We start from the raw sequence: 27,893 nt of genomic DNA, 5'->3' as shown, positions 1-27,893 counted from the left end.
GAGTACAACAGTAGACTAGCCAACGGATAGTTGCTGGTTCGACTGTTGGCTGCGACTTATTTTTTATTTTTTTATTTTTTGTTTGCAAATACAAAATTCTATAAATAACTCTACTAACAAAACAACATATTTTCGGCCAAAAAATAAAGGATTACTTTTGGGACATCGGTAACAAAAATAATGACTTCTTTCAGTAGAAAAATAAGTAGTCGAATCGTCAAATTCCCCTTATTTTTCGGCTTATTTATAAGTAAAGTTTTTGCTGGGATGCTTATACGCTATTGTTTTATTGAGGGGACAATACATTTTTTTTATATAATTCGAATTTAAAATTACACATGAATTACACATGCATTCAATTACACATGGGCTACACATTCAAGTTAAAATTACACACAATATGTGTAATTACACATGAAGTGGCAACACTGAAACCAACCCACAACACATAAACATCAACCAAGGAATCCATCCATCAAGAAGGAAGACCATACCAGATGCCTAATTGCAACTGCATTTTGTGCCGAACGTCAACAAAACCCTAACCAGGTATTTAAGAACAAATAATTGTGTGAGACTTTGCATTTTATTTATCTTTGAAATTAAAAAAAAAAAAAAATAATTAATTTGATTGCCAAAGTTATTTCCACACCTAAAATTATTTGCTCTTCTAATAATTTTCTTATAAATCTCTTAAGTAGTGAAACACACACAAAAATAGTGATAAAGTGCTTTATTGTTGTTTCTTATTTAAATTCAAATACACAAAACTTAATTATTAAGTTAAAAATTAAAAACACAATTAAAAAGAAAGTCGCCTCCTCGCTGCAATTATTAAAATCACTTATCGGTCGTTCTCTTATTTTTTTTAACACTCTCACTGTTTTCTTTGGAAAAATAATTAAAGTTTTATTAAAGTTTAAAAATATTTACATCTTTTCAATTTACCTTTTTTGTGCACTTGTTTCTTTTATTAACTCGATTGTTTATTTTTATCAACTCGCTTGTTAAGTTATTTGACACTTGTTTTGATTTATTTTCTTATTCGTTACAATAAATAAAACCGTTTACCAACACTGTTGAGTTGTAATGATCAAAGTGGCAACCGCAGTGATCATATGGTAAACAGACGGACAAATATAAGAACATAAACAAAAGAAAACAATACAAATAAAGGTGACAAAAAATAAATAAAAGTATATAAGTGAAAATAAATAAAAAGAAGTATATACATATAAATAAAAGAAAATATATAAAAACAAATAAGGAATTATAATTGAGAAATTTTATAAGAAAAAATTGATAAAATAGTGTAATTAAAAATAAAATCAGAAGAGGTAAAATTATTATTATCGGACGGACATTTATAAAAGTGATCGCGAGTAAATTTAATAATAAAAGAGGCAGTGGTAATTAATTGAACAACAACAATAAAATTAAAGCATTAAAAAATAAAATTGCGATAAATTCAATTGTTTACATTTATTTTCTGTTGCTTGCTTTTATTTAACTCTTGTTCTTCTTAATTTGTGATACAACCCAACGAACCATTTATCGAAAATTTGAAATATAAAAATAAAATAATATTTTTTGTTATAATTTATAAAATTTGTTCGGGTACGGAAAAAATTTATTTGCGAACTGGTTTATAAACCAGCAAACAATATTGTTCAGAAAATTTTTCCGAGAATTAATAATTGCTATTAATTTATAAATAAATAAGAATATTGGTATAAAATAATTTGAAAACCTTAAAGTCAATTGTTGTTTCTGCAAGTGCATTGAAACCATAAGTTGATCTCGGAAAGTTTATTTATTATTCTATTTTGTCTTTACGACAAATTTCCTTGAGATCCTTTTGAAAATTGATTTAAAATACAATTCAAAAAGAATTTAAACTTGGTTTCCTATTTTTCTTAGCAAGTTAGTTATTTAAACCTCGACTACAAAATGGGAGGCGGTAAAAATCAAAAAAGTTCTACTAGTCTTGAGAGTTTATACCAACAGAAAAATAAAATTTTGAATAACGTTTCGAGAATTCGGCGATCTATTAAGGAAAAAACTATTTCGTTTAATCAAAATGAATTACATTGTCGATTAGAAATTTTGAATTCATATGATGAAGATGCAATGGACATTCAAACTGAAATCGATATTTTAGATCCCTCGAACGATGAAAGGTCCGATTTAGAAAATGTATGCGTTTCCACAAAAAGTATGCTTTTGGGTTATTTAACTCCCAGAGAACATAGTATCGCTGAAACTACTCTTGGTTTCTCAAGTCATCATAGCCGACTTCCAAGTATGAAGTTGCCTAAATTTAGCGGTAAATATGCCGAATATAAGAATTTTATTAGTTTATTCGAGAGTTTGGTAGATAGTGATATAACTTTAACTGAAATTGAGAAATTTAATCATTTAATCTCGTGCCTATCAGATGAAGCTCTGGGAACTGTGAAAGCTTATCAGATAAGTGAACAAAATTACTCCAAGGCTCTACAAAGTTTAAAAAGAGTTTATGACAATCCATGTTTAATATTCTTTGATAATATTACTAAATTGTTTGATTTACCGGAAATGTCTAAACCTTCTGCAACTTGCTTGAGGAGCATGATTGATACAGTTTCTGCCATTTATGGCTCACTTTTATCAATCGGAGATGATAAGGCAATTACTAATGCGATAATAATTCACTTAGTAATGACTAAAGTAGATCCAATCACTAGATCCAAATGGGAAGAGCAACTTGATTATGAAAAGTTGCCCTTATGGAGTGATTGTGAGGTAGCTTTGAACAAAAGATACCAACATATTTCAGCTGAAGAAGCTTCAAGTTCGAGATTAAAACCGAATACCAATTTTACGAGAAAAAATGAAAGTTTTAGTAAAAAGAAGAAATCATCCTTTTCATGTCAAACTGATAACCAACAATCAGTAGGTAAATGCTTATTTTGTAAAGCAGCGCATTACTTATCGAACTGTCCTTCATTCTCTGCTGTGCCGGTGCAACAGAGATTTGACTTTGTCAAAGGCGTTCCCGCCTGTATTAATTGTTTGAAAAAAGGACATACGGTGACAAAATGTAAATCAACAAAATGTAGAGTTTGTAGTGGTTCCCATCATACATTATTACATAAATATGCTGCAAATGATGCACAACCTGAGAATGTTGCAAATTCTGATCCTAATGTAGCTTCAACTTCAAGAGCTTTTGTAAATCATTCATCTTCGGCGAAAGATAATGTAATTTTAGCAACAGCTTTAGTGCAGATCAAGAATAAATCTGGTCAGTATGTTTTAGCTAGAGCTCTTTTGGATTCCGGTTCACAAATAAATTTTGTAACCGAAGAACTATCTCAGCGATTACAATTGCAAAAACAAGAAAGAAATCTCAGTCTTATTGGTATTGGCAGAACGAATTCGTCTGCAAAACATAAACTTCAGGCTACAGTGAAATCTCGAATGAATTCCCATGAATTTTCTGCAGAATTTTGGATTCTTCGATCGATTTCCAACTATCAACCAGATCGTATAATTTCAACAGCTGGATGGAATTTGCCCGATAATATAGAATTCGCTGATCCATATTTTAATAAACCGCAAAGAATTGATATGTTGATCGGCGCTGAGATTTTCTTTGAATTACTATGCGTCGGTCAAATTAAACTGAATCCCAATATCCCAACACTCCAGAAAACACTTCTAGGATGGATAGTTTCGGGAAAATATAAAGAATTAAAACATTTTAATAAGAATGTATGCCATTTAAGTTCACTAACTGAAAACGAAGATTCATTAGATTCAATAGTTCGTAGATTTTGGGAATTAGAAGAAATTCCTAGAGAGGCAAATGTTCTATCAATTGAGCATCAGGAATGTGAGAAAAGCTTTTCGAAATCTGTTCAGCGATTGCCGTCGGGCAGATTTAAAGTGGCGCTACCTTTTAAAGCAGATCCAAATACACTGGGTCTATCTTTTGAAACAGCTAGAAGACGATTCTTATCGTTAGAACGTCGTCTGTCAAAAGAACCACAAACAAAAGAGATTCATGAAAGAGTACATTAATTTGGGTCACATGTCTATTGCAGATAATAAAGTACCCGATGTTTCTCATTATTTTATACCACATCAATGTGTATTACGCCCGCAAAGTTCTACTACAAAACTTCGGGTAGTTTTCGACGCCTCTTGTAAAACATCTACACAACTTTCTCTTAACGATCTACTAATGATTGGTCCTACCATTCAAGAGGAGTTGTATTCAACACTTCTTCGTTTTCGAATGCATAAATACGCTATTACGGCTGACATTGAAAAAATGTACCGTCAGGTTTTAATTGACGAGGCCGATAGAAATTATCAATTAATATTATGGCGTGAAAATCAGTCTCAAAATATTGAGATTTATAAATTAAATACAGTGACTTATGGCACATCATCAGCTCCATTCTTGGCAATACGTTGCCTTACTTATGTGAGCGAATTATTCGAAAAGTCATTGCCAATTGGCTCTAAAGTCATAAAGAGAGACTTTTATGTCGATAATCTTTTAACTGGTGCTGACTCAATAGAAGATCTAAATATAATAAGGTCCCAAGTCACACAAATATTGCAATCGGCAGGTTTTAATCTGACTAAATGGTTTTCAAATTGTTATGATCAAGACTCGATTACAATTCAAAAATCAGTACAGATAAATCAGGATTTCACTAAAACTTTAGGCACTTATTGGATTCCGAAGAGTGACGTATTTAAATACCACTTGGATGATTTGTTTCAAAACTTGAAAGCAACAAAACGAAATATCTTGTCAGTTTCGGCAAGACTTTTCGATCCGCTCGGACTTTTGTGCCCTTTGATTATCAAGGCAAAAATTCTTCTTCAAGAATTATGGCTAATGCAGCTAGATTGGGATGAGTCTATTCCCACGCGCCTTGATACTTCTTTTACAGATTTTAAAGCTAATTTATTGAAAATTGACATAATAGAAATTCCTAGATTTGTTTTGACCTCATCAAATACTGAATGTCAAATTCATGGGTTTTCTGATGCCTCTATGCGAGCTTATGGCTGTTGCATTTATATCCGGAGTAGAGCTTCTGGTAAGACTTCTTGCCGATTACTAACGGCTAAATCGAAAGTTGCTCCTCTGAAGACCAAGTCTTTACCAAGACTTGAACTATGCGCAGCGCATCTACTAAGCAAGTTATGGTCCAAAATAAAGCATACAATATTATTTAAAGTGGAAAACGTTACATTTTGGACTGATTCAGAAATTACGTTGCACTGGATTCAAACTCATCCTTCTACTCTGGCAACATTCGTATCAAATCGAGTTTCAGAAATACAAGAACTATCGGGCCAGGCCACATGGCGTCATGTTCCAACTAAGGAAAATCCGGCCGATATTGTTTCTAGAGGATGTAATGTTGAAGAATTAGTTGACTCTGTTTGGTTTAATGGCCCAAAGTTTCTACTCGAAGAGACTAATATGTGGCCAGTAAATGAGCATTTCGAATTAACTCCCGAACAAAAGTCACTTGAAACAAGGAAAACTAATGTGTTTTTGGCTGTAGAAGAAAACGAAATTAATCCTATTGCGAAGATTATTGAAAGTTACTCATCATACAACAAAATGATTCGAGTATTTTCGTATGTTTTTCGCTTTCTCGATATTGCTCGAGGAAAGCAATTCCGCAATATAGGTATACCTACAGCGAAAGAGATTAATTGGACTTTTCTCCAGCTAATTGAATTTATTCAAAAAAGAGAATACGCCGAAGAGCTGAAAAAGTTAAGCAAATCACAAGTTTTGCCTTCAAATTTGCAACGATTAAATCCTTTTGTCCACCAATACAAAGATGAATACCGCAGTTTTTCACTACTTAGAGTAGGCGGGCGGTTGCTAAATGCACCAATTGCTCACGATGCAAAATTTCCCCTTTTAATGCCTAAAAATTCATATTTTATGGTCCTATATTTACGACACTTGCATTTGGAACACTGTCATGCTGGAGCGAAAGCCTTGGTAGCCATTTTACGTGATAAAATTTGGCTGATAAATGCCAGAGAAGCATGTTCAAGAGTAGTTCGCAAGTGTATTCATTGTTTTCGCTACAAACCTAAACTAATGAATCAAATAATGGGAAATTTGCCCGCCGATAGGGTGAGAGCTCTACGCCCATTTAAAGTATGTGGTGTAGATTTTTGCGGCCCAGTTAATGTAACACTTAAAATACGTGGCCGTCCGCCTGTTAAAATGTACATCGCTATATTTGTGTGTTTTACGTCAAAAGCTGTACATATCGAACTTGTTACTGATTTGTCTTCAAATTCTTTTATTCTTTGTCTTCAAAGGTTCGTCGGCAGGAGAGGGCTCCCAGAGCGCGTATACAGAGACAACGCAACGAATTTTGTCGGTGCCAGTCGAGAGCTGCTCCAGCTCAGAGAAGCAATGGCCAACAATGCCGACGCCATGAAAACGTACGCTGCCAACAAAGGGATAGACTTTGTCTTCATTCCTCCTCGAGCTCCACATTTCGGCGGTCTGTGGGAAGCGACCGTCAAATCCGCCAAAACACTTCTAACCAAAACCGTAGGCAAGGTGCTGTTGACGGTAGAGGAATTACAAACGGTTCTGGTTCAAATAGAGGCAGTCCTGAACTCCAGACCGATCGCTCACATCAGCAACGATCCCAACGACGGCGAAGCGTTAACTCCAGCGCATCTACTATTCGGAGAGAGTCTTCTAGCGCTGCCGCCAGAATTGCCTCACGAAGAAGTGGACAGGCTGAGGTACTCCAAGAGATGGCGGCTTACCTGCACTCTAAATTACTCTTGTACTAATATTGAAAGCCATCGGTTTTGTATTTTTTACTTTTGCGAAATAATAAATTTTTTTTAATTCAGTTCCGAAAACATTTTGAAAAGTTTGCTAAACCTTAAAGATTTTTAATTAAGTGCAAACGGTCCTTAAAAAATATTAAGGAAGAACACCCGCCTTTTCTATTTTGTGCAAGTTTATACATTAAATGTCTCTCTATTTGATAAAAATGTCAAATAAAAATAAATTCAACAAATGTTTTAAAAAAAAGTTTTTCAAATTGTATAAATTTAAATTCTAGAAATGTTGAATGCAAGGCAAATTTATTTACAGGTATACCCAATTCTACAACAAATACAACTTTACAAAAACAAAGTACATGTTGTACTTTGTTTTTGTAAAATTATTTGCTAAACAACAGCAGACTGCAAAAATCAAAAACAGGGGTGAAAATAAATAAATACGTGAAATTTACTTTCAATCACCATTCACTTTTATATTATCAATTATTCACTTTTCTACTATTTTATATTTTTTATTAAAAGAAACAAAAAACTTTGACAGATAGAAGTGAAACAAGTAAGAGTGCTATATTCGGCTATGCCGAATCTTATATACCCTTCACCTTTGTTGTGGATGCATTATTATTTTTTATAATTAGTATATATGTATGTACATTGCCCACTTTCAGCGTACAGCATCCTAAATTTATCAAGAACACAAAAAACAACAACAACGCCAAACGAAACAAAACACCAAAAGAAAAAACAAAATACGCAAGGCAATGAAACCAACACACATCCAAACATACGTTTAATTGTATAAAAAACAACAACAATGCCAAAAGAAACAAAATACGCAAAGCATGCACATTCAAACATACGATTTGTTGATTTTTTGTCAAAAAAACCAACACACAACCAAACAAAAGTTTAGTTGTATAAAAAACAACAACAACGCCAAAAGAAACAAAACACAAAAAAAAACAAAATACGCAAAGCATGCACATCCAAAAACATACGTTTTGTTGCTTTTTTGTCAAAAAAACCAACACACAACCAAACAAACGTTTAGTTGTATAAAAAACAACAACAACGCCAAAAGAAACAAAAAACAAAAAAAAAACCAAATACACAAAGCTTGCACACCCAAGCATACGTTTTGTTGTTTTTTTGTCAAAGCATGCAATACATTGTGTTTTTTGATGAAATTTTCAGAGGTTGTCTCGGATTTTTGCTCATATCTCCGTTATTTATGGACGGATTTTGCTGATTTTAAATAGCAAAATTCTCGAAAGTATGTCTGACAGAATTGTTGAAGATTTGGATCCCGGAGATATCTGGGGCCTTCAGAAAATTGATTTCAACAGACAGACAGACGGACAGACAGACAGACAGACAGACAGACAGACAGACAGACAGACAGACAGACAGACAGACAGACAGACAGACAGACAGACAGACAGACAGACAGACAGACAGACAGACAGACAGACAGACAGACGGACATGGCTTAATCGACTCCGCTATCTATAAGGATCCAGAATATATATACTTTATAGGGTCGGAAATGAAAAATGTAGAAATTACAAACGGAATGACAAACTTATATATACCCTTCTCACGAAGCTGAAGGGTATAAAAACATATCGAGCAAAAAATAGTCAGCTGGCTTATTAACGTCACCTGTAGTAAATTCGCCTTGGTTGAATGAAAGTTAAATCTTTGGAACAAACGATGGTACATAGTTTGTAAGAATTTGTTTATGTTCTAGCTGTTGGTTAATGTTTCCATACACAATGCCATTCAATCCAATCATTCTGTTCGAAATAGAGTATCCAAAACCGAAACCGAAAACCGGTCAACCGGTTTTTTCAACATTGTAAACTCCACCGGTTTCGGTTTTTTTAACTTTTCGGTTTTTTTACAAACCGGTTTTTGTAAGACGGTTAACCGGTTTTAATGAAATATATTTTCTTTGGCAATATTTCGTAAAAGATATAAAATAATTACATAAAGATAGATTATTAAGAATTAAAAAATGCAAAATTTCCGAAGATTTAGTACACAATTCATAACACATTTCCCAATAGCATACACAAATAAAAATAAATTTAAGGAGAACTTTTTCATATTAAATAAAAATTGAATATAAACCGGTTAACCGGTTTTTTGAAGACAAAAACCTAAACCGTTTAACCGGTTTTTTTTAAACCGGAAACCGGTTTTTCAAATTTGCCGGTTTTTTGGACACTCTAGTTCGAAAGATACACATTTTTCACATGCACAAAATATTTATATTTTATTTGATTTTTATTTCTTATAAATAAAAGTAAACAAAAGCTGCTGATTCATCAGATGCACAATAAATTCAAGTTTTCGAGTCTTAATTGTCGCGTAAACATATCGGAGTTATGCAAACGAATTTCCATACATTATTTGACATTTCATTTGCGAGAGTGTAAAAATGCACCTATTGCACAATTTGCGAGGCATTTAAGCGTTTACATGAGGACCCTTTATGTTTCTGCACAAAAATATAGATGCATATTTTTATGTCATATTTGGATTCTTTTACGCATATTTTCCAATAATAAATGCATGAAAATCCGAACTTTCTTAATTTACATATTACATATTTTACATATTTTAAAAAAGAAGTAATGTGCTGTTTAATTGTTTGTTAATTTTTCATACTAACAGTGGGGGATCTGAAAAAAAAAAGTGGAAATAAATCTGTAACTTTAAACGAATAGCCCGATTTTAATAAAATTTCCCATGGCTATAGAGGAGGTGTTGATAAGTTTAAGTTTTGAATTTGGGCTTATTATACCAAGGGGGCCGAGCCTCAATGACCCAAAATAGGGCACCTCGGGTATATCAAAAATTAAAAATTATGCCAAATTTTTGTTTGCGATCCTGGTGGCCGAAATTCGACCACTTTTAAAACGCTTTTTACCACTTTTATGGAGACTTTTTATATTGTGCACATCTAGAGAAAAACACCTTTTAAACCATATATGTTTCATCAATATTGGTGGCCAATAACATACTTAAAAGTGTACCACAAAAAAACGTGTGGACTATTTATATATAAGATGTGGAATCTACTAGACGATCACCCCTATCGCGAATCAATATTTCACATGAAATATTTTCCCTTTTCCGTTTTTCGTTCATCAACTTTGTTCACGTGAAAAAATTCCCCTTGCTGTGAAATTATTAGATGGAATTTTGTAAACAATAAACAGCTGTTACGAACAAAATTAACTATTGTGAATGTAAAGTTCATCGTGATATTCCCGATAGCAATTTTCCCTTCGAGGGAAATGAATATTTCATGGGAACAAAATTTCACATGTTATTGCTGATAGGGGTGGATATCTACAAAAAACATTACTATAGCCTTATATTATCTCTTATAGTTTACGAGTTATTCGCATTTGAAAAGTAAAATTTTATTTTATTTACCTACCTTGGTCTGGTTTTTTGCTAAAAACGGATCTAATTCTTTCCCGATTTTTTGAAATTTTTTTGAATTAACAAGACATGTATTAATAATAGTAAGAAAGAATTGTTTAAAAACCTCTCGTTTTCTCGCCATTTTTTTTTTCGAAAAAAGTACTTATATTAATTTTAAATTATACAGATAATAAGAAAAAGATACATAGTGTATTTATATTTTTCTGAAAGACAAAATTTCGGGAATTATTATAAAAGCAAAATAATATCAAAATTCATATTATTGCGTGGTCCATAGCCTTCCGAAGTATCCCATTTTTATACCCTTCAGCTTCGTGAGAAGGGTATATATAAGTTTGTCATTCCGTTTGTAATTTCTACATTTTTCATTTCCGACCCTATAAAGTATATATATTCTGGATCCTTATAGATAGCGGAGTCGATTAAGCCATGTCCGTCTGTCTGTCTGTTGAAATCAATTTTCTGAAGGCCCCAGATATCTCCGGGATCCAAATCTTCAACAATTCTGTCAGACATACTTTCGAGAATTTTGCTATTTAAAATCAGCAAAATCCGTCCATAAATAACGGAGATATGAGCAAAAATCCGAGACAACCTCTGAAAATTTCATCAAAAAAGACAATGTATTGCATGCTTTGACAAAACAGCAACAAAACGTATGGTTGGATGTGCAAGCTTTGCGTATTTTGTTTTTTGTTTGTGTTTTGTTTCTTTTGGCGTTGTTGTTGTTTTTTATACAACTAAACGTTTGTTTGGTTGTGTGTTGGTTTTTTTGACAAAAAAACAACAAAACGTATGGTTGGATGTGCAAGCTTTGCGTATGTTGTTTTTTTTGTGTTTTGTTTCTTTTGGCGTTGTTGTTGTTTTTTATACAACTAAACTTTTGTTTGGTTGTGTGTTGGTTTTTTTGACAAAAAATCAACAAATCTTATGTTTGAATGTGCATGCTTTGCGTATTTTGTTTTTCTTTTGTGTTCTGTTTCTTTTGGCGTTGTTGTTGTTTTTTATACAATTAAACGTATGTTTGGATGTGTGTTGGTTTCATTGCCTTGCGTATTTTGTTTTTGTTTTTTCTTTTGGTGTTCTGTTTCGTTTGGCGTTGTTGTTGTTTTTTGTGTTCTTGCTAAATTTAGGATGCTGTACGCTGAAAGTGGGCAATGTACATACAACCTATATACTAATTATAAAAAATAATAATGCATCCACAACAAAGGTGAAGGGTATATAAGATTCGGCATAGCCGAATATAGCACTCTTACTTGTTTTAAATAAATTTCAACTTTAGACAACATTTTCTCAAATCGCATAACTGCTTTCAAAAAACTAAGAACTGTTTTGTATGTCCCAATATGTTCTTCATTATTGTGCAAAGGGATTTCATAGCCCCGAGCTTGGTGCCTTCAATAAGTTTTTTTGGGAATTGTGGGATTGTCATTAACAATTCACAAATATCTTTTTCACTTTTGGATTTGGATCGAAAGTTTCTATATAAGTTTAAAATTTCATTAAACAAAACTTTTATGGCATTTTAAAAATTAAAATTTTTCAAAAAAATCAGCTATAATTTTTTATTCCCATATTTTTTTTGTACATTTTTGAAAAGAGGACATAATTTCCTATACGTTGATATATAATATGTATATCTTTTCTTTTCCACTAGTCAAATTAATGGCTTCCAAATACATAACTCGCAGTAATTAGCTTCACACCCTCAAATTCACAAGTTATTATAAAAAAAACATTTTCAGTGATGTTCTTCAGTTTTTGTCCCACTTTAAATTTTCTAAAGGGTTTGGAAAGTAAACTAATTACGCTTTAAAAAGTCGTGCATTCATTAATACATTTTTATAAAATAATATAAAACACAACTAGTTATACCAAAAAAAAAATATTTTTACAGTTTTTAATGTACAAGGTAACTTCTAACTTTATTAATAACTTTTCCAAATATAAACCGACTTTAACAAGTAATGCCTCTTTTGTTTCTACATACAATTGTCTTAAAAACACTGTGCAAAAAAAAGGTTTATATAGAAAGAAATTAGAATAACTATTATTGAATTTAAAAAATTACGAAAAAAATATACATTTTATGAAAGCTTAATTATGTGCCTCTAGGTACAAAAGTACTAGGACCTAACCTAAAACAGTTTTTTCAGAATAACCCAAAATTTTGAGGGTGTTTCAAAATCTTTGAAAACGTTTTTAGTATGTTCTCACCTAGACCTCCAACCCCACTAGGTCGATTTACAAGTTCAAAAATTTGCTTGTTATTTTGAAGCAGAGTATTATTGTTTATTTATTTTTTTCTAAATAATTTTTAATGTAATTACCATTTATGTAATTAGAATTACTTTTTTATCAATTACTTTACTAATTATGTGTAATTACAAAATGTAATTGGATTTGTAATTGGAAAATTTCAATTACTAATTGCTAGTAATTGGTATTTTTCAATTGCCCATTACATGTAATGTAATTGGTAATACATCGATAAATTCGGTACCATCCTGGGAATAGCATCTACCATTGTTGGTTTAAATACATTTATTGAACTGCAAACGATCTTACAATGTAAAGTCTTTAGTTCAAAGATATACAGAGTTGCAAAAACAGAGTAATATATAGAGTAGCATAACAAGTATGCAAAATAAAGTGTAGGAGAAATACAGTGTATCATTCTTAACACTCTCCTTGAATGAAATATTTCCAAGATAAAACATTTTCCCATGCACTCTTTAAATTAATAAAATAAGAGATCAAAAACAAAAAATTAACATTTCAATTCAAATTAATTTAACTTATTTTCTGGCGTATGAACTTAGCTTTTATGTCCACATGTTTCGTCCTTGGTGAATAATTATTATTAAGGGCGACATGTAAGGCTCCCTTGTTGTCACAATATAGCAACATAGTTTCATTGACATCAGGGTTGAGTTCAGCTTCTAGACGTTTCAGCCAAACTGATTCCTGTATAGCAGCTGTTAGTGACATAAATTCGGCTTCCTTTTTGACCACGAAATAGCGCCTGATTGGTACACAAAAACATAGCCGGTTGTAGATTTGCGGTCGTCAACATCTGCGGCCCAGTCTGCATCACAGAAACCTTTTATCTCGCCTTCCGTTTGCTTTTTGTAAACAATGCCTTTGTCGATTGTACCCTTCAAGTACCTCATTACACGTTTTACGGCTTCCCAGTGTGGTCTGCTAGGATTAGTCCCAAATCTACTAAGGAAATTTACCGCATAACAAATATCGGGTCGGGTAATCTGGGCCGCAAACAATAGGCAATCAATTGCCTGCATATATGGTACTTCTGACATGTTCCGCTTAGACTCATCATCTTCTGGAGACATACTAGCAGAAAACTTTTGATTGTAGTCTATTGGAGTCGTGGTTGGGTTACATTCAGCCATTCCAAAACGTTGCAAGACATCCCATATATAGCGGTATTGATCTATTTTTATAAAGCTATTACCTCTTGTAATTTTCGTGCCAAGCACAAACGATACCTCTACCATATCCTTCATTTCGAATCTGCTGGCTAGCTTTGACTTCAGTGACTTTATCGCACCTAGGTTGTTGGAGAAAATTAGGACGTCGTCGACATAAATAGCCACATACAACATTTCACCGTCACCTACTTTGTGGTACACACATGGGTCGACCTCACCTCTCACAAGACCCATTTTAAGCACTTCGTTGTTTATTGTCTCGTTCCAAACACGACCTGACTGTTTCAGACCATATATTGACTTCTGCAGCTTGCACACCTTTTTGGAGCCATCGTCGAACATTTCAGGTTGTTGTATATAAACAGTCTCCTTCAGCGTACCATTTAAATAAGCGCTCACTGCGTCCATTTGGTGTATATACATGTCCTTCCTAATTCCGTATAATCGATTCCTTTACGTTGTGAAAAGCCCTTAGATACCAGTCTCGCTTTCCATCGTATGGGATTGGCAGGATCATCCCTTTTGGTTTTGAACACCACTTCAATTTTATAGCTCTGTCACCTGGTGGTAAGTCGGTTAGCACCCACGTTTCGTTGTTCATTAATGATTCTATTTCCTCCTTCATTGCAGCATTCCATTTACATGAGTTGTCTGACGACATTGCGTCCTCCACTGTGCCTGGATCATCAAAAATATACTGCATTGCACAAAAATTTGTCGATATTTGAGTTTTGTTGGCAATACGATCAGACCGACGAACATTCTCCACAACAGAAATATTTTGTAGCCCATTGACCACCATCATTCTCACTTTTCTCGTCCATGTTGACCTTGTTTCCTTCCAAGAACACATCACGGCTTATAATTATATTATAGTCATCGGGATTGAACAATCTGTAGGCTTTACTTTCGGAACTGTACCCCATCATGATGCATTCAGTCGATTTCTTTTCCAACTTACGTCGTCTTTCCTTTGGTACGTGTACAAGAGCAGGGCATCCAAAAACTTTTAGAAATTTTAAGTTAGGGCGCCGACCAGGCCAAATTTCTTCGCGACTTCTATTCTCACCACGGCAAGGCGCCCTATTAATTAAATAACAGGCCGTGTTTGCAGCCTCGGCCCAAAAACGATGGTCTAAACCGCTGTCGATTAGCATACATCGGACTCGTTCCATCAAGGTTCTGTTAATTCTCTCGGCTGTACCATTTTGTTCCGGGGAATATGGGCAAGTCTTTTGATGAATTACACCGCAGTCTTTCAAAAAACTTTGAAAATTTCCATTTACATATTCGCCTCCATTGTCGGTTCTTAAAATTTTCATCTTCGTTGAACACTGATACTCAGCCATTTTCTTAAAAGAAACAAATGTGTCGAAAACATCAGATTTCCTCTTGAGTGGGTACACAAACAATTTCCGGGAATAATCATCCACAAAAGTAACCAGGAATCGAGCGCCAGAAAAAGAATTCACATCAAGTGGGCCAACAACATCGGAGTGCACCAGTTCCAATAATTTTGTGGCCCTTGTTCCATCTTCCCTAATTGGTCTTCTGGTTTGTTTACCCTTAACACAGATCACACAAGGCTCGTTGTTTTCATTCTCAAAATGAACACGCAAAGAAGATTTCTTCACTTCAATTAAATTGCTATCACAAATGTGTCCCATTCTTCTGTGCCATAAACGAAGATCTTTCTTAGCAACAAAAACGTTACTTTCCTTTGAATGTGCCTCACTGTCTATACGGTATAATTCATTGTAAATTGTAGCAGATGTAAGAAGAGTGTTGTCTTCGTTCAATATACGACAAGTTTCCCCTTCAAAAATAACTGTCATACCGTCCATAGTCATTTGCCTTACAGAAAGAAGATTTGCACATAAATTCGGCACATATTCAACGTTCTTAACCGTTACTTCTTTTTTCTGTTTTCACTTAAAATACTTAAAATGCGTCGCCAGCGCATTCAACGTACAATTCACTTTTGTTAGCAACAACGACTTTCTTGTCTTCTATGCTGTGTACGTTATACAAATGCTTGTTGTTGTTAATCATGTGGTTGCTAGCGCCACTATCAACATACCAATGCATATTGTTGTTGTTGTCGTTGTACCGCTCATTTGTGTCTGCACACACATTCATGCTTATGCTGATTGCAATCAACGTTGATGAAACTTCTCTTTTTTAATTTTTTCTGTTAGGATTACCGTAACCCTTGTTGTTGTTTCTGTTTGGGCAATTCTTAGAAATGTGTCCAAACTCCTTACAGTTGTAGCACTGGATTGATTTTTTCTTCCTTGGATTTAGATTCTTGGTGTATAGTGCGGCCTCCTTTTCTGCACTTGGTGTGTCGAATTTAGCATCTTGTAGGAGTAGGTTTATCAACATGTCGACAGTCAAGGATTCCTTGGAGTTTTCCACGGCCATTACAAGTGTTTTAAAATCTTCCGGCAAACCGGCAAGCATTAATGAAGCTGTGAGTTCGTCGTCTATATTGAGTCCTGCGTTTTTCACCTTCATCGCAGTTATTACCAACTCGTTGACGTACTCCTGGACAGAACCATAATTTCGTAGTTTCATGTTCACCAACTGCTTCAATAATACCACTTTTCGTGTGAGGCCACTATCCTCGTAAGCACGCAACAACGCATCCCAGGCCTCTTTCGCAGTTGTTGCAGCGGCAATTAGTCCATAGTTGCAGGGATCTACCATCAATGTAATTTCAGCTAATGCACATTCATTTGATATAACATCGCCGTCATCAACCACACCGGGATTTAGCCTGTCTCATTCAGACATCGAAATTCTCGCGTCCTCTTAAACGCTCCATCGAAAATCCCACAGGAAGATTTGCCATCTTATATGATTCACGATTTAAAAACACACTTTAAAAAATTTAAAACACCCGCGACATGAAGCCCATAACCTGTTGGTTTAAATACATTTATTACTCTGAACGGGAGATGCCCCATCCTCCTTTTTTCAATTACTTTAATATTACTAACTTTACTTAACTTAATCTTGAAGGGAATCACAATGGACCCATGGGTCTCCGATTGGAAATGTATTTTAGTATACTACACTTCTAAATTAAACTAATATTGTTATTACCATTAGATATTATCATATTTTCCTGAAGACCTGGATCGTCGGGCATCAAGCGAATGCCTACACCCATTGGTCCCTCATGAACGTTAAGGAAATGACCAACTCCATGCCCAGTACCATGTCCATAATCTAGTCCAATGTCCCACAGGGATTTCCGAGCTAAGGTATCTAAAACTTGTCCCTATAAAGAAAAAACGAAATGAAAAAATAAATTTATTAGATTGAAATAAAAAATATTTGTAAATTTCTAGCAAAAAATTTATCAGTGTTAATATTGACATAATTATAATCTATATATATGGGGCATTTCACGTCAAGTGAACCAACTTTTGAAATCGATGTCTTCCGATCGCGATGAAATTTGCACCAATGTTAGTTCTATTGGATAGTAATTCGGACACCATTTTTCAACAAGATCGGTCAAAAACTCTCTGAGTTATAGGAGGTCAAAATTTGACATTTTGGCCAAACAGGTGTTTTTTTTATCCATATAACTTATTACCTATTGTTCTTAGCAAAATGTGTCCCAAATAGTTTAGATAGCTATTTATGCAATCTTTCGAAAAAAAAAAATTAAAAAAATTTAATAAAATATTTTTTATTTTTTTTTTAAATCAAAAATATTTTTGACTTTTTTTTTCAAAATGGGCCCTTTTTATTTTTTTTAAGAAAGCTTAGGTCTTTTCCTAAGCGACCTATATGGTCGCTTAGTGGGATGCGAGTGGGATATCTATCAAAAAAAATATTTTGTAATTCAAGATTTAAAATTTTTGAATTTTTTTACAAAATCAAAAACTTTGTTGACTTTTTTTAAAAAAATGGACCCATTTTTTAATTTTTTTTTTTTGCTCAGAAGAAAGCTTATGTGTTTTCCTTTAACACCCTTTTTGTCGCTTAGTGGGATGCGAGTGGGATATCTATAAAAAAAATGTTTTGTAACTCAAGACATACAATTTTTTACTTTTTTTTGAAAAATCAAAAAGCTTTTTGAGTTTTTTTTTCCAAAATGGACTCTTTTTTTATTAATTTTTTTTCTCAAAAGAAAGCTTAGGTCTTTTCCTTTAAAACCTTTTTGGTCGCTTAGTGGGATGCGAGTGGGATATCTATCAAAATAAATGTTTTGTAACTCAAGACAAATGTTTTTAAATTGATTTTTTTCATATTTGTGTGTAAGTGTTTCTAAAACCTTAAAAATAAAAACCACAACAACTGACCGATAATAGCCACTGGAGTTGCACCCCTAGTTGAGGCCGACCGCTATTAATTTTCCACCCCCAAAATTTGTCTGAGTTTTGTATCTTGCGGCTTTTTTAGTCAATCCTAGAGGTAGTTTTCAGCGCACGTGATTTTCATTGTTAAAATATCAGGTGCCCCAGAAACAAATTTTTGGAATCAAGTGGAAATATTTTATGGTCCTTCTCCGAAGTACCAGTTTATTTATTATTTTATGACATTTGACTTTAAGAAGTGGGTGGAGAGGTAGAAGTTGACAGGTAGGTTATTTATATGGTGGTTTATTTTTATTATTATTTGGTTAAACTAGGTACTTTAGTATGTAAGCCCTTCTTGACCCTAATAAAAGATTTTAGACTCATTCATTAAAACGTACTACCTATATGATCTTAAAAAACTATTTATTGTCATTCTGAAGACATACGGAAATCAGTTTTTTAGAAACAGCGTTAAAGTTAAGACGTGTGTTATTTACATAAATACTTACAAAATTCAAAATGTCTACGACTTCTAAAAAGGCTAAGGTTGAAAATGAAATTTATTCGTCTTTTTGTTTTAATCCCTTTAACAAAATGAAGCACAGATCATCAGATATGCGAAATATTTCCGACGGCTTATTAAAAAAATTCCCTACGCTGTCAAAACGATTGAAAATTTGTGGATCATGCAGGAAAGAGCTCGGAAAGTTGAACGAATTACCGAATTTGAATAGTAATGAGCCTTGCGTTGAAGTTATTCCAGATGAAGACATAAGTAATTCCGAGAATGAAGACAGAACTGTTGATGATGATGGTTATTCTAACTTTTCAAATTCAACGAATGAGTGTCGAAACCAATACCATAAGGATGCAGTAGAAGTTCTTGAACAAATAAAAGAGAAATACAAAACGTCACAGAGTGAAGCTGAAAAAATTCAACTTCTCACGCTTGCTCCAAGAACATGGAGTTCTGCAAAAACAATGACTGAGTTTGGAACGTCTCAACGAAAAGCAAGAATTGCTAAACAATTGGTTGTTGAGCATGGGATTCTCACACTCCCAAACAAAAAGAAGGGAAAAACTTTGGAGTGCGATACTAAATCTCTAATAACTCAGTTTTATCAGCGAGATGATATGAGTCGCCTGATGCCAGGGATGAAAGACTGGATGTCTGTACGAATCGATGGCAAGAAAGTTCAAATGCAGAAGAGAATGGTTCTCTGTAACCTGAATGAATTATTCGCAACATTTCAATCTGAATACGAGGATGTCAAAATTGGATTCACAAAATTTACACAACTGAGGCCAAAACATTGCGTTTTGGCAGGAAGCAGCGGAACTCACACAGTATGTGTTTGTATTTACCATGAAAATGTTAAATTGATGTTGAAGGAAATCAACTTAAATTACTTAAAAGATGATTCATCAGAAGATTTACACCATTACCGCGATTGCCTTAAATTGACTATGTGCCCTAATGCTACAACTTCTTGCCACTTAGGTGAATGTTCGAATTGCCCGGAAACCACATCCATCAAAGAAAATTTAATCAACTCTTTTGATCGAGAATGTATTGAGGAGTTAAAATTTGAATCTTGACTTCAGACTGAAAGATGCACACTGAAAACCATAAGTTTAAATGTGGATGATTTTGTGGAAGAACTGTGTAGAGGATTGCTAAATTTGAGAACCCATGACTTTTTAGTCAAAGAGCAGTGGTCATTCTTCAAGGACTTGAAAACACATTTGAAGTCTGGTGAATTCATTATTTCATTTGATTTCGCAGAGAACTATAAATATGTTCTTCAGGATTCCATACAAGCATTCCACTTCAATAACGACCAAGCAGCTATATTCACAGTAGTTATTTACTACATGAAAGAAGAAAACCTGGAACACAAAAGTATGGCAATCATATCCGACGATTTAAAACATGACACCGTTGCAGTTTATGAGTACCAGAAGATTTACAGTAGAAAAGGTATACTACGTTTCGGACGGAGCTCGTCAACATTTTAAAAACAAAAGTAGCTTCGCAAATCTTACAGCTCATGAAAAAGATTTTGGAATGCCAGCTGAGTGGCATTTTCATCCTACTGCTCATGGTAAAGGAGCATGTGATGGTATTGGAGCAAACCTCAAAAGAAATGCAGCGAAGTATAGCCTCCAGTGCTCTCATCAAGATCGCAACTTAGATGCGACTGCTTTATTCCATTGGGCAAAGAATTATTGTAAAGAAACTAAAATAGTTTTTAGTAGCAAAGAGGATCATGAGGAAACATTGAAAACACTAAAGAGCAGATTCGATGCTGCGGTAACAATCGATGGCACTGCTCAATATCATGCTTTCATGCCGCTTGTCGATGGAAGACTCAAATTAAAAAAGTTTTCTGCATCTACTCAATGCGATTTCTTTCCAAAGCCAAAAAAGAAGCCAGCAGCGAAATCAGTAGCTGAATCTAATAACGCCAAGAAAGGATTGACAAAAAAAAAGCAGCTAATAAAGGTGACAAATAAGGAGGATAAAAGTATGGATATTTGAAAATTTAAAAACTTCATAAATTAAGTGTAAAAATAGTTATTATATAAATTGATCTATTGTGATTAAGATTAAACTTTACTAAATTATTCATCTTTTTATTATTATTATTATTATTATATAATAATATATTAAATTAATTATTATTACAAATAAATAACAAAATTAAATTATTCAACATTTCCATAGAAAAAAAGTGATTTTTATTCCTGAGGTTAACATATTATGGGTATTACAGTATCGAGGCTATGAAATTTTAGTTGGGTATGTTACATACCATCGGAAAGGCTAATGTGTCTAGTTTCTCTGCGTAAGTTTAATTTTTAAGGTTTACACACAAATATGAAAAAAATTAAAATAGTGCAAATTTAAAAACCTTTGTCTTGAGTTACAAAACATTTATTTTGATAGATATCCCACTCGCATCCCACTAAGCGACCAAAAAGGTTTTAAAGGAAAAGACCTAAGCTTTCTTTTGAGAAAAAAAAAATTAATAAAAAAAGAGTCCATTTTGGAAAAAAAAGTCAAAAAGATTTTTGATTTTTCAAAAAATTGTATGTCTTGAGTTACAAAACATTTTTTTTATAGATATCCCACTCGCATCCCACTAAGCGACAAAAAGGGTGTTAAAGGAAAACACATAAGCTTTCTTCTGAGCAAAAAAAAAAATTAAAAAATGGGTCCATTTTTTTAAAAAAAGTCAACAAAGTTTTTGATTTTGCAAAAAAATTCAAAAATTTTAAATCTTGAATTACAAAATATTTTTTTTGATAGATATCCCACTCGCATCCCACTAAGCGACCATATAGGTCGCTTAGGAAAAGACCTAAGCTTTCTTAAAAAAAATAAAAAGGGCCCATTTTGAAAAAAAAAGTCAAAAATATTTTTGATTTAAAAAAAAAAATCAAAAATATTTTATTAAATTTTTTTAATTTTTTTTTTCGAAAGATTGCATAAATAGCTATCTAAACTATTTGGGACACATTTTGCTAAGAACAATAGGTAATAAGTTATATGGATAAAAAAAAACACCTGTTTGGCCAAAATGTCAAATTTTGACCTCCTATAACTCAGAGAGTTCTTGACCGATCTTGTTGAAAAATGGTGTCCGAATTACTATCCAATAGAACTAACATTGGTGCATTGGTTTCATCGCGATCGGAAGACATCGATTTCAAAAGTTGGTTCACTTGACGTGAAATGCCCCACATATATAAGAGTAACGTGACTGACTGATTCATTCATCATCGCACAGACCAAACCGCTAAAGCTAGAAACTTCAAATTCGGGAAATGGATTGCTTTTACAACATGTAGATTCACTAAGAAGGGATTTTTGGAAATTCGGTCGCTAAGGGGGACAAATGGGCAAAAACGGGTAAAACCTGTACCTCTATATCTCCAAAACAAATAAACATAGAAATAATATTTTAAATGCTTCCGCCTTTAATCAAAAAATGAGCCGACAGGTGTCTTGTACTCTTTTGAAATTTGAAATTCAAGTGGCCATATGAGGTAAAAATAGTCTCCGTAGAACCCTCTGTTAACATGTTTATCTCCTACATAAATAAACATAGAAATACTATTTTAAATGCATCTGGCTCAGATCAATAAAGACTAGAAATCTTTTTGGTACTTTTTTGAAATTCGAATTCCTAAGGCCTAAAAATTGTATTCTTTTTTGGTACTTTTTTATCAAAATGTATTTTCTCAAAAATTTTCAAATAGTACGTATTAATGATAATTAATAGGTACTTTTTTGAAAATTATTTCTTCACTGAGGACAAAAAAGGTCCCAAAAACTAGGTAAAAACAGGACATTTATTATCTAACATTAACGAACTTATAAAATAAAACAGACAATCCTAAAATCCTTCAAAAACTAACTCACTATTTGAAATTCGATTAAAAACGTGTAAAAAGGGAAAAACTTCATTCAGTACACATAATTTGGTACTTTTTCAAAAGTATTTTTTCATTATTTTATATTGTGTACTTTTATTTATTTTTTTTATAAAAATTGTTGCGCCGCCATTGACTACAAAGCAGGAATCTAAACCCTTTGACTAAATCACTTCGTTTATTTTCATATTTAAAAAACAGTGTTTTCAAATTTCTTTTTACAAAGCAATATCACTTTTAAATGTTTTCTTTTAAAATTTAGAAAATTGTAATTGGTAATTTTTGTAAACTTTTTAAATTAATGAATTTAGAAATATTTATCCTAAGTGTATTGAGGATCCCTAAGATGGATAAAGCTTCTTATAGTTAATGAGTGTGCCTCTGGAAAAGCTATGTGAACCAGATGAGCTAAACAAATAAATATTAAAGCATATCAGTATTATTTTGTAGGTAATTTTTATTCTAAATCATTAAACACAAACAAATAAAAAGTGGATTTCAATTAGAGGAATGGGACATCTTGTTAATTTTCATTATAATTATTGAACCTAACTAACAACATAGAGTTTGTGCATAGTATGTATATGGGTGAGTCAAGGATCGAAGAAATAGACCAAACGAGGTCAAGCCCGACCATATAATACCCTACACCAAGTAAATGAGCAAAAACATTTTTCTTTTAAAATATCAATAATTTATATTCGTGAGTGATTTTCGGAAGTGGGCCTTATATGGGAGCTATGACCAATTATGGACCGATCACCATGAAATTAGGTCGAGTGATTTATGTCTATATGAAAGTTATTCATGTTGAATTTTGTGTATATACCAACATTTTTAAGAGATTTATGCACGTTAAAGTGATTTTCGGAAGCGGGTCTATATGGGAGCTATGACTAATTATGAACCGATTGTAACAAAATTTGGTGACATGAATTTTGTGTATATAAAACTTATTTGGAGCGAAATTTGTGTAGTTACATACATAAATTAAACATTTATGACCGATAAAGTCCAATTTCGAGAGGACATTTGTATGGGGGCTAGGTAAATAATTGACCGATTTCAGCCAGTTTCAATAGGCTTGGTCCTTGGGGCGGAAAAATTACATGTACCAAATTTTATTGAAATATCTTCAAAATTGCGACCATGGACAGCCAGCCAACCAGCCAGACGGACGGGCGGACATAGTTTAATCGACTCGGAAAGTAATTCTAAGTCGATCGATATACTTTAAGGTGGGTGTTAGATCAATATTTTTGGGCGTTACAAACATCTGCACAAACGCATTATACCCTCCCCACTATGGTGGTGTAGGATATAAAAACTATGATTAAAACCGAATAAAATAAATACAAATGGAATTCATCATGCCGATGTCCGTCTGGTTGGCTGGCTGTCCATGTAAACCTTGTGCGCAGAGTACAGGTCGCAATTTTGAAGATATTTCGATCAAATTAGGTACATATTATTTTTTTGACCCAAGGACCAAGCCTATTGAAACTGGCTGAATTCGGTCAATTATTTCACCTAGCCCCCATACAAATGTCCCCTCAAAATTGGACTTTATCGGTCATAAATGTTTAATTTATCTATGTATCTACACAAAATTCGCTCCAAATAAGTTTTATATATACAAAATTCATGTCAAAAAATTTTGTTACGATCGGTCCATAATTAGTCATAGCTCCCATATAGACCCGCTTCCGAAAATCACTTTAACGTGCTTAAATCACTTAAAAATGTTGGTATATACACAAAATTCAATATAAATAACTTTCATATAGACATAAATCACACGACCTAATTTCATGGTGATCGGTCCATAATTGGTCATAGCTCCCATATAAGGCCCACTTCCGAAAATCACTCACGAATATAAATTATTGATATTTTAAAAGAAAAATATTTTTACTCATTTACTTGGTGTAGGGTATTATATGGTCGGGCTTGACCGACCATACTTTCTTACTTGTTTTTTGTTGCTTACCACTTGGAAGCAGGTTTGTGAGTGTTTTCATTATAGTTTTTCTTTTCTCGCTTAAATTTGATAATTCAACTAAGAAGCGCCTTTTTCGAAGTACATTAAAAATGCTCTTTTTCTTAAGTGCTTTGATATAAGCTCAATTTTTTACTGGATTAACACATAAAAGTTTAATTTTCTATTGTTTATATAACTGAAGTGATGTAAGTATGAAAGGAGACCTTTTTTTGAAATATGAAGTAAGTGTTAATTGTTTATTCATCTAATCATAAACGAATGAACAATAGAACACAAGTTAGATCGTTTAAAGTAAAAGTTGGATCGTTTCATTGTTCGATAAGAAACAGGAAATAAGTACAGGGTGTCCGACGGGAAGGTATACTACTTTATTTTGGTAATCATCCACTGTCGCCTGATTTGACTGCATTTGTTTGCATAAATCTTGCTTTTCAGATATCCCCACAAAAAGAAGTCCGGATCAGTCAAATCAGGCGACCGTGGAGGCCAATCAACATCACCATTTAAATTTGCCACGTGTCTACTTCACGACTGTCAAATATGAACTGTCAAGACTGATATTTACCAAAATGGTGGCAAAACAAAGTAGTATACCTTCCCGGAGGACACCCTGTACATTCTCATTGGGTACATTTTCTTTCTTTTGGTTGTACTTTGTCAGCCTAACCACTAAAGCCGAAAAGTCAATATTAAATCTATAAATTTTACTATTTTCTTAAATTTCGTACCATAAAGCTAATTTTAAACAGTATTTGTTTTAAAATTTATTATTTTTTGAAAATTTGTTTCAGTTATTTAAATTGAAATTTTTTTTTTACAATATTTCTTATGAGAGCCTAAAAGCTATGTCTGTTGTCAAAAATCGTATGTGAATAGGCTTTAATTTATTGATACTCTGTACTATATAATTTAACACAGCCCCGCTTTCTCAACTGCGAGAGTTTCGACACTCTAAATCAGGGAAAGGCAACCTATACTATTGCATTTTACGATTGTATTAGTTATACACTCTCTCCGCTCTCACCACGAATCGGTGTTGCCAGTAAACTTTCGTCGCTTTTCCCCAATTAAAAATCTCATATTGTTCATCATACATCTTTAAATGTTGGGACATATTTTTTTTCACTGGCAACGCAGATTCTTAAATTGTGCGATTAAAAACGATACACAACCTGCTTGTTTGAGTTCTCAAGCTAGACTGATTAAAAGTTGTTTATTTCTCTACAATGCGTGTGCACACGTACGTAAGAGAAGAGTAAATGAAAAACGCGGCGCCCATGTTTTGCCTTTCCCTGCTCTAAATCATAGACCGGCGGATAGAGAGGATTTACTATGTGCATGTGTATAGGTGACACTACACAGAGAGAAATAACATGTAATGTTAAAATAAACCTCAATTAAAAATTCGTTTGTTATTTTGTATAATTTCATCATTCATGTGATCGCTGCTTCTCAGTGTACTGAAAACAACAAAAATGAAATATTTGTACTTTTCTACGCTCTTGTACTGAGAAATAAATAAAAAAAAGTTAAAAAAGAACAAACATGCGACATAGACCTGCTTTGTTGAATGTTGTCTAACAACTGAATGAAATATTTGTATTTTTACGCTCTTTGGGAGTATTGTTTGAGTATTGTTGTGAGTATTGTTTGCGATCGTGTTGTGTACATGTAAATTGACGAAAATCTTCGTATTCTGGACAATACTAGCGCCGGTATATGCTCTAAATCAGTGATGTTCAAAAATAAAAATAAAGATGTATTGGAGCGAGAGCTACCCAGCAAACATAAGTCAAACACTTAAAATAAGAACAAAATAAAGAATGTTTAGAGTTAGAATTTTTGCCAGATATAACCAATTTATTAAATGAATGTAATTTAAATTTTAAGGAAATGAAAGAATATACATTATACGGCAGAAATTCTCTCAAATTTTTGATTTATTTTTGACATTGTTGTTTTGTGTTCAATTGTAATTGAAACGCGTGTGTTTGCTATGCTTCGTCCAAAAACCAACCAACAACAATGCTTAATGAATTTCTAAAAAAATGAGACATTTGTTATTCTCTTTAAAAGAGCATAATAAATGTGTGTAAATTTTTTGAACAATTGTTGTAAGGCATGAACATCACTACTCTAAATCATACATTTCGTTCTTTAGAATCTAAAGGCCCAACTATAATATGCATACACTAGTTTAAGTCAGCTTAAGCAACTGTTCGAATACATATACATAAAACGTATCTGACAAACTATAATGTACTTAAGAGAGTTTCGTCAAGTTTCGTCAAATTTTATTTGCTTACGCAAAGAGCGAAGCTGGTCGCACATTCGCACATAAGTATGTTCATTAGAGTGCCACTAATTACTGTTTATTTTTGATTTTCGGAGCTTAAAATGTATATATTTAAATAAGGCTTATATGTTGGAAATTTAATTTTGCCAATTATTATTTAAAAAAAAATCACATCACTTCGTAAATATTACAATAAAAATTTATGAAAAACAAGAACAATTTATACAAAAAAATTTTATCAAAGTGGGATATTATTTTAAGAATTTTACGTGTCTGTTTGGATGCCATGCAGGCTAAAAACTTCGACTATAGCAGAATGTTTGTTTTTCTGTTTAAAAAATTATTTTTATTTTCAAAATGAGTTTTTCAACAATTCACAATTAGTTGAATTCTATTGGTGGTGAAAATAGATTGCTACAGTATAGACAAAAACCTTAACCCTTATTTGGTATATTTTATGACAAATAATAAATTTCTTTAATACGTGAGTCGTAACTTATTGAAATTTTTTATTAGATTCTTTATGATTTATTCTCAGTAAATGATCCAAGAAACATTAAAGTTATAATCTAAACATATTCATATATTAGGAACAAATTTGATGTATGTGGTTTAAAATATGCAGTTTCTTAATTATAATGATTTTTGATTTTTCGAAATTAACGATCATATCGACGTAAATGTGATTACATACGATTTTATATGCACCCACAAATGGGTACATAATTGTATTTTTTTGATCTTACTTATTGATTTCAGTAAATTTTTTAAAATATGTCCACTAATGGAAGTGAAACAAGAATGAATATATTTCTAAATTTTCAAAAAGATACTTTTTGGGAAATTTAAAAATTTTGGGAAATCGTACATCTAGAACGACTAGCTGCCTATGAGAAATGTGAATCTGTGCCTATTCGGGACGAACAGGCTTAAGTGGGGGACGGTGTTACGAATTTGCAAAAGCGATTTGAATTTAACGGACTGTAACGACATGTCCATCAGTAGGAGCTTCTACTTATCAATAATGTTGATAGCATGCGGTTGTTTTTTAAATTATTTTTAAATATGGCAACACTAAA

The 27,893-nt window shown here is 32.9% G+C and overlaps 1 protein-coding gene across 2 annotated transcripts in view; it reads right to left on the bottom strand.

Annotated features, from left to right (window-relative positions):
* ApepP (Aminopeptidase P) overlaps window positions 1-27,893 on the bottom strand; it is a 230,382-nt gene that overhangs the window by 44,407 nt on the left and 158,082 nt on the right. For both annotated transcript variants that reach the window (XM_065514956.1, XM_065514957.1), the window contains one exon: window positions 16,869-17,046. In XM_065514956.1, coding sequence (XP_065371028.1) covers window positions 16,869-17,046 — 178 coding nt within the window. The remainder of the gene's footprint in view (window positions 1-16,868; window positions 17,047-27,893) is intronic.

Source organism: Calliphora vicina, chromosome 1, assembly GCF_958450345.1.
Source record: "Calliphora vicina chromosome 1, idCalVici1.1, whole genome shotgun sequence".
Lineage (NCBI taxonomy): Eukaryota > Metazoa > Arthropoda > Insecta > Diptera > Calliphoridae > Calliphora > Calliphora vicina.
The sequence above is the reverse complement of the archived record's forward strand: the minus strand, read 5'-3'. Positions and strand labels throughout refer to the sequence as shown.